Consider the following 7,970-nt stretch of genomic DNA (forward strand, 5'->3'; position numbering starts at 1 on the left):
TTAAACCATAGCAACATTAAAAACTAACTTTGAACCAGGCCTATGTTCCTTAAATTTTAATTTCTGGTCATGTTCAAATGTTTTATCATGTATCTAGAAAGTATTTACAAGCAACATTAAATTACAACAATACTATAAAAAAAAATATGACCCAACAGCCCTTTTAGCCATAACAAATATTCCATTTCAACATAATTGGTGTCCAGTAAAAGAAGTTTTTTAGTAAAAAATCACATTTTTTTTACATAGCAAGGTATGATAATTGTTTTAAAAAAAATATATACATGCAATGTCTGAATATAACATCTGCACTGAAAGCAGCAAAAATGAAATACTAAGCAACATTTAAATTACCTTAACAACAGGGTAAAGTTTTTGCTAAAATTTTCAATCTTTTAATGACACTTTGGAATTGCACCCTTTTTTTTTATAATATTATTAAACAAGGTGTTTACATTTAATCCTGTATTCCATTAACAGTAAACACAATCAATAACAACCTGCACATCTTTCTTCAACACGGTTAGCTGTGAAAGTCCATACTTTATCAATCATTGTCAGCACAGAAGGTACACATTATCTCAATTAACTTTTTTGATATTCACAAAACCATGCTAAAATTTACAAACACGAGATTGTACCACTTTCTTTTAAAAATCAAGACAAAATAAGCCATGGCATGTGTTCATTGCACAAAAATGTATTTGTTTTACCAAAACCAGCTTGATCACACATCAAATTACATAAATACCTTAAAATTGCATCATCAGATGATACTATATAATAGCATCAGTTTTACATCAATTGGGACTTAATGTTGTTTCTGCTTAGTTCATTCACAATTTATGTAAATGGTTTAATTCTTCATATATTTAGTAAACTCATGTCTATTGTTGAAGGCTGTATTATTCCTTTTTTGTATTCATAATAATAGTGGGAGTGAATTAGCTTTGTATTAAATATATTTAAGGCCATGTAATTTTTTTACAGATAGTTGATCAGGTTTTTGGTCAATTCATCATCTACTAATTATTCAACTGAATATTTTCTAAAATTGCAATTTTAACCTCAGTGATAATTACATCAGATATTTGTTAGATATCTTTCCATGAAGAAGTGAAATAATGCTATATAGGTATTTTGTTGGTTAAATATATATATATAAGGGTATGATTTTTTTAATATTCAAAATACATGTATAGGAAAAGGCTGTGGTACTGGATATTTTGATGTCAGATGTAGAGCTTTTCACAAAAAAGATGAAAGTTTCAAATCAGATATTTGCTACTTGATGTTAAACTTACATCAAACAAACTAAAGTATTATTTTTTAAGCATTTATAGAGAAGAATTTTTTTAATTTAAACTACATGTATCAATCAGATCAGAGGTATTGGAAAAAGACCAAAAATGTTAAATGTTTACTGTACAGTATTTGCTAATACAGTTAGCTGAGACATCTCAGTTCTTGATTCTTCTGCTATCATATCACAATCGTCATAAACAGTATTTGATGCTTGTCTTTTTTTTAGTGAAAGTCTGCTAAAAAAACTAGCAATTTGAGAAGGAGAAAGAAAGTGTTCAAGTTGAAATTTCCGGATGCCCTTACTGTTCTTTACATGTCTCATCTCTTTTGCCACATCATCTGGGTCACACTTATATCCAGTAGATTCACCAAACTGAAATTTCTCTGTCATGTATTCTATTTGCTCTTTTGAAAATCTCTTTACTTCTCGCTTATTCTTTAATGCCCATCCTTTCTTTAATGTAGATTCTGCTTGTAATGCATGTGTTGTACCAGAATGAAGTACTTTTTCAGCAGAACTTTTGCTTTCCATTAAAGAAGCATGTGTGATTTGTGTACGCTCCTTTATATTCAAATTATTCTTAGGGAAGGTATGTTTACCTCTGTCGAGGTGGTTACATAATTGTCCATATTTCAAAAATGTTGCAATGCAACTGTCTTCAGGACATGTAAATACATTACTACAAATGTTGTCTTCTTCTTCGAGCTCTTCATTTCTAGTTACAGGTACTGGAATGCTTGTATTCAAGGATGATTGAGCAATGATTCTCCATATCACAGTACTTTCACATTTTTTAACAAGAGATGGAATTTCATTTAAAGATTTGGAAGAGAAAACTTTGCCAATGCCAATTTCGAATTGCTTCCAAGCTGTAATTTCATTGTTTGAAAAGAAAAAATTGTACAGAAAACTTATATTTTCAATCTTGGATGTTTTTGAACTTTTGATGGGACTAGGTGGATATGCAACAACTACTTTAACATTTTTCATTGTTTTTTCTACAGCTGACTTGAATTCTATAGCTGTTATTACATTATTGCCTTCATTTACATATCTTCTTATGCATGCTTTGACATGGGCAGCCTTTCTGTCACAAATTGACTTTCCACCTTGTGGATCAGAAAAGTCCATCCTATTTACTTTTATATTGTACGGATTGTCATTCAGAGCAGTGACTGACAATATGCCATATGATGAATGGTAACATCCAGCATTGTCCGATCTTAAATACAGAGTGTCAACATTGTTGTTAGTGGAATTGACATGGTGTAGTAGGTCTTTCAATATAGCATTGGAAGTGACAGCATCTTGCGTAGCAGTATCAAAGATGTGCAGAACTGTCAAACTGTTTTTTCCTTCTTTTTCTTGGAATGTTATGACACTGACATGCCAGGAAAGACCACGTTTGGCAAACCAATTAGACTGAGATTCTCTGAAAAATAAATTTACTTTGAAAAACAAAAAAAATAGCACAAACACAAGTGTTCAAGTAAAATATGTATGTTAAGGTGCCTTTAACAATTTAAAAAAAAAATTGTGCTAGCATATTTATAGGTGGGGTTGAGCACACACAAAACTGTAAAACACATGTCCTGTCATATGTTTTTGTGCCTGTCCAAGAATGAGAACCTGTAATCCAGTGAACTAAGATTGGGTTGCTGTCTGCTATTTTTTCTCTTTTATTATGTGTACATGTTAGTTTTCTCTGTTGCATTGTTTTGCATATTGTCATATCAGCCCTTTTCTAGCTTACAATACATTATAGATTATGTCCATTGTTGAAGGCTGTAACCTGTATCTGTAAGCATCTTTGTCCTTTTGATCTAGTTTGGATAGTATTTAATCACATCTCCTTATTTTTAAACAGAATGTGTGAAAAGTATTGATGTTCAAATGCAGAAACTAAGAATATAGACATACACAAAGGCTAGTCATTTTCTATCTAGAGAGAACACTATAAAATCTTTATGACCAACTCACATTTTTTGGTCAGATTGTAGATTGTATAATGAAACTATGTATGCATCTATAACTTGTTGGGACTGATTATCTAAATATTGATGTAATTGTTACATAAAATATGGCAATTATAGTTGTAGAAGAAATGTGAAAATATAGTCTATATCATGTGGCTAAAAAAGTATTTGCAAACAGGAAGTAGTTATATGGCAGTTCCACATTTACAACTCTTCATTGTCAAGTTGCAGACCAAATATGAATTCATTTAAAATACATTTAATTTAATAAAACACACATATATATATATAAAACATGTATATACCTATACTGTAATGGAAGAAATTTCATTGCCCAGTCTCTTTCAATTAAAGCTTCATTTGGTTGCAATGTGTCTAAAACTTTCCCCCTTGCCCTGTCTTGGTTGACAGATCTCACAATGTGTTTCTTCCACTCTATAATTGTTTTAATACCCTGTAATTAAATAAATAAAAATGTGTCAAAGTCTCAAAATAGCCAGGTTGCAAAATATATGACTTATCAATGTAGAATGTTTACTATGTAACTGCAATTACATCAAATATAAAAAAGAAGATGTGGTATGATTGCTCATGAGACAACAACTAACCACGAAAGATCAAAATGACACAAACATTAACAACTATAGGTCACGGTACGGCCTTCAACAATGAGCAAAGCCCATACCGCATAGTCAGCTATAAGTTTTACAATTTACTGAAAAGTTACCTCTCAAATCTGGACAAATAAGAAAAAAAACTCAAACAATTCCTTAATATCAGGCAAACAATTTCATCATAAGTGCAGTCTTCCTTTTAAGTTTAAGGGATCTAGGTAGAAAACTCTAGTAGTTGGCTACACAAAATTTGTACTCTCTTTCACAAATTTTGCTGAACAAAGTTCCTAACTCTTAATGAATGAAAAATCATTACATGCTGCTATTCGGGATTGTGATTATGATTAAAATTGTGTACATGATATGGGCATGTGCAAAAGTCTTTAGTAGTTGGGGCTAAATAATTTTGAACATTTATCATGTTTTTTTGCTACATTTTTAAATGTATCCTAGTGCATGTAGTGTGTAGACACTGTCCAATATAAAAAAACAAAGCAAATAGTGCCCTATATAATGTTGAATAAATACCTGTACAATAATGTATTTTGTGTCATCTTGTTGTTCTTGGTTTGTATATGTTATGCTATCTGCAGCATCCTCTATCAATTTCAAAGTTGTGGTCAGAGCTTCACAGTCATTACAAGAAAGATGATGGGTGTGTGTACATTTACTACAGAAACTGTTTTCTTCAGATGACAGGCCAAATCTGCCACAATGATCAGGAACTTCTGAGTCCAAACTAACATGTAACTGAAAAACAAAAAATATACTTTAAGCTGTACCTTTAAAGATAGTAAAGCAGTACGAGACTGAAAGTTTAAAAAAAGCCTCACTTTTGAAGGACGTACAGTGACATACACATGATACAGATGTAATTGTTTGTGTCAGTCTTCACTTGAGGAGAGTTGTCTCATTGGTTATCCTACCACATCTTCATTTTTTATATTTCGTATACACAAATACAACAATTTCTTATATTTTGGTATGCACAAAGAAATATGATAAAAATATCAACCAGATTCTCAAATTATTTACTAAATAATTACTGACAAATCACTAATTAGCTGAGTGTCATATAATTTGTTTTTATTGAAACATACATGTACCAGTCCTTTATTTATAGTAAAAGTTTGACTGCATTTAAAAATAAGTTACAATTATGACATATATACAACATTTGAACGAGATCCATCAAGAAATGAAGGTTATTAATACAAAAACCTATCTGGTCAAAACAAAATGGTTGAAGACAAGTGGTCTGACAGATAGGTCAAAATTATGTTGATGATGATCACTATTTGTAATTCACCAATCTTTTACCCTTTTCTGAAACAATAGTGATAACATTACAAATAGAAAGGGTTCATAATATAGAAATACCTTGTAGTGCAGTTTTAAATACTGCTTCCCTTCCATGAGCTGCTTGCTGATCTTTTCTGCCCATTCTTGTCCTTTACCTCCTTTTCCTAATGTCATTACCACACTTTTCAGGTTATCGAAAGCCTAGCTACCATCAGCAGCAAAATTGTCTAAACCTTTCATGGACTTTCTCACATAAGGCTCAATGGCTTCAAGCAGTCTCATGTAAGTCCTTTCAGATAGAATATCAGCGTTCTGGGTTTCTTCACAATACTTCAAATACAGTGTTACTGTTCTTGTACGTACACTATTTAGAATAATCTTAGGAACTTTGAGTGTAATACCAGATGAGATTTTATAAGTGCATTCTCCAAATGGTGAATCAGTCATTATAGCTGGTGAAAGTATGAACTCTAAAAAGTTTTCTATCTGTTGAATAGTAGCCTTTTCTCTAAATTGTTTTTTCTGTAAAACTGGCTTGCCAACACCAACAACCTCAGCATGTTTACGAGCAGATGAAAATTTGTATCTTGATAAATCTGGAATATAGTCTTTGAGTTGATTGTAACTGTAATCTTGTACTAGAAGAGACAGAATTTGTCTCTGTGTTCCCCAACTTGACATACTGCTATATGCTTTTGAAAATGACTCAAGAGTCTGATCTTTGTATGCATTAGATTCATATAGAACCTCCTCAAATAGTGATTCCTGTTGTGGAACCAATATACCAAGTACACTGTGCATTATTCTTTTTGCTTTCCTGACATAATCATTTTTTGTCCTCTCAGATGCAAGATCAAAGTCAACAGTTAACGTTTTTTTCACAGGACTTATATCTACTGTTTCCAGAAAAGAATTCAGTGACATTTTCCTTTTTCTTGATGGACTTTCCTGTGAATCTTGCCACTCTGAATATTGAGATGACTGTGAATACACAGATTCTGATATGCAGTCGTCCATGCTGTCCATGCTAAGGCAGTTTGTTTGCAAATTTTCCTGAAACATAGATGTAAATTATTTAATTTCCAATTTCAAACGTATCAAATTCAAAAACAATTTAAGTCAATATATCTGATAGAATTAAATATTAAAAAAAACATACTCAGTGCCTTGCAAACCACTTTGATAATTGCATGTCCCATTAAAGATTAATCAAATAGTTTTGAAGCAGAAAATCACAACATACAATTTGCTTAAAATATGTGGTTTTGTTTCAAATATATATGATAAACCTGATTTAATGGTTTCTTAGTTGAATAAACACTAGAAACCATTGAAAACGAATATTTTCATTTCATATGGTTGAAGAGTAAGTAAATCAATATCAAAATATACATGTATAAAATTTGCATACCCTACAATTATAAGTACCCGTTATGAATTTAAATATACAGCACTATCATTACAGTCTGAACCAATGAGCATATTGTGTAATAAATGAAAAGACAAATGTCATCAATTATTGAAATTGAATTTTTAAAAAGTTAATCAATTAAGAGTTATCTCCCCTTGACTATAAATAAATTAGAGATTTTTTTTTGGCATGTCTTTTATTTGAAGCCTAGTTATAAATATGATTGTAATCATTAATTTGATTTCATCTGTTATAAAAAAAGAGCCTCTAAAGAGCCTGCGTCACTCAAATAATTCTATGTGCATAATTAGTAATAGACTCTCTCTTTCAAACATTGCAACTAGAATATAATTAATGACATCCATCTTTTATAGTTAGAAATAATAAACAGAGGACAACAAAGAAAAACAAGTACGGATAATGAAGGCCATAGACTAAATAAGCTTACTTGGCCTGTGGGTCAGGTGAGCGAAAAAAGTTATCGAATTATATAACCATGAACAATTTTTCAATAGCAATTTGTTTATACCAGCAAGACACAAGTCTAATATTTCAACTATTGCTGCTTTCTGTATAAATCTCAATCATTTAGGAGACAACCAGGTGTATACAGTTGCAAGCAGTCTACCATCAAATGGTTTATTATAAATAATTATATAGACTACCAAAATGTGATTGAATATGATGACTATTACCTCATCAATCTGTAAAAATGCAGCTTTCTTTGCACCCTGTACTGTCTGTTTGCATTGTGTGACTTCACCATAACCATCAATTTGTGAAATCTGTAAAAGAAAAATACCTTTACAACTATTTTATCATTTTTATTAGTCCCTACTGATGAAGAGTAGGCAACTTTAGGTTTGTCTGTCAATTTGTCTGACAAGTTTTTAACAACTTTTTTCTTCATGCTTGAAGATAATGATTTGATAATTGGTATATATTTGTTTATCATGAGATCAAGTTTGAAATTTTGTTCCAGTCTGATGATTTTGTACAGAGTTAAGTTCCTTTAACTTAGAAAATTTACTAAAATAATGAGTGTTCTGCCTTTTTTTTTTACCCGGTATGGGACTTTCTATTGCCATGCAATAGTCACAGCAATAGTCACATAATGCATGTTACCATATAATATGGTTATCATCAGTTTTACAGGACATAATGTGTGTACCAAACATAAACTGTGGAATATAGACATAGAGTAACCTCTTTGGTTTTATGATTACAGGACTACAGAATGTATATATTATACTATTGTTCTTAAAACAATTGTATAAAAGACTTGCCTCTTCTTTTGTTTCTTCCATTATAAATTCAGCATTTGTAGACTCAGAAGCTTCAACATTGCAATTACTATTCAT

The 7,970-nt window shown here is 31.1% G+C and overlaps 2 protein-coding genes across 2 annotated transcripts; both read right to left on the bottom strand.

Annotated features, from left to right (window-relative positions):
• Window positions 1-410: 410 nt before the first annotated feature.
• Window positions 411-4,538, bottom strand: LOC134718637 (uncharacterized). The gene is made up of 3 exons (XM_063581287.1): window positions 4,425-4,538; window positions 3,588-3,736; window positions 411-2,738 (listed from the first exon to the last, which is right to left on the bottom strand). Exons 2-3 carry the CDS (start codon window positions 3,611-3,613, stop codon window positions 1,421-1,423), a joined length of 1,344 nt encoding a protein of 447 aa, XP_063437357.1. The 5' UTR covers window positions 3,614-3,736; window positions 4,425-4,538; the 3' UTR covers window positions 411-1,420.
• Window positions 4,539-5,399: 861 nt separating this feature from the next.
• LOC134717720 (uncharacterized) lies at window positions 5,400-7,970 on the bottom strand. The gene is made up of 3 exons (XM_063580213.1): window positions 7,896-7,970; window positions 7,305-7,394; window positions 5,400-6,251 (listed from the first exon to the last, which is right to left on the bottom strand). Exons 1-3 carry the CDS (start codon window positions 7,968-7,970, stop codon window positions 5,400-5,402), a joined length of 1,017 nt encoding a protein of 338 aa, XP_063436283.1.

The sequence above is a fragment of the Mytilus trossulus genome, chromosome 5, assembly GCF_036588685.1.
Source record: "Mytilus trossulus isolate FHL-02 chromosome 5, PNRI_Mtr1.1.1.hap1, whole genome shotgun sequence".
NCBI classification, from domain to species: domain Eukaryota; kingdom Metazoa; phylum Mollusca; class Bivalvia; order Mytilida; family Mytilidae; genus Mytilus; species Mytilus trossulus.

Bases quoted from the DNA above. Each gene is read 5' to 3' on its own strand.
- LOC134718637 (XM_063581287.1), bottom strand. From the start codon at position 3,613: ATGAAATTTCTTCCATTACAGTATAG. The intron at 2,739-3,587 runs GTATATACATGT...TTTATTTTTCAG, and splicing joins TTTCTTCCATTACAGTATAG to AGAATCTCAGTCTAATTGGT.
- LOC134717720 (XM_063580213.1), bottom strand. From the start codon at position 7,970: ATGAATAGTAATTGCAATGTTGAAGCTTCTGAGTCTACAAATGCTGAA. The intron at 7,395-7,895 runs GCAAGTCTTTTA...TTTCTTTTACAG, and splicing joins TGGAAGAAACAAAAGAAGAG to ATTTCACAAATTGATGGTTA. The intron at 6,252-7,304 runs GTAATAGTCATC...TCTATGTTTCAG, and splicing joins CATTTTTACAGATTGATGAG to GAAAATTTGCAAACAAACTG.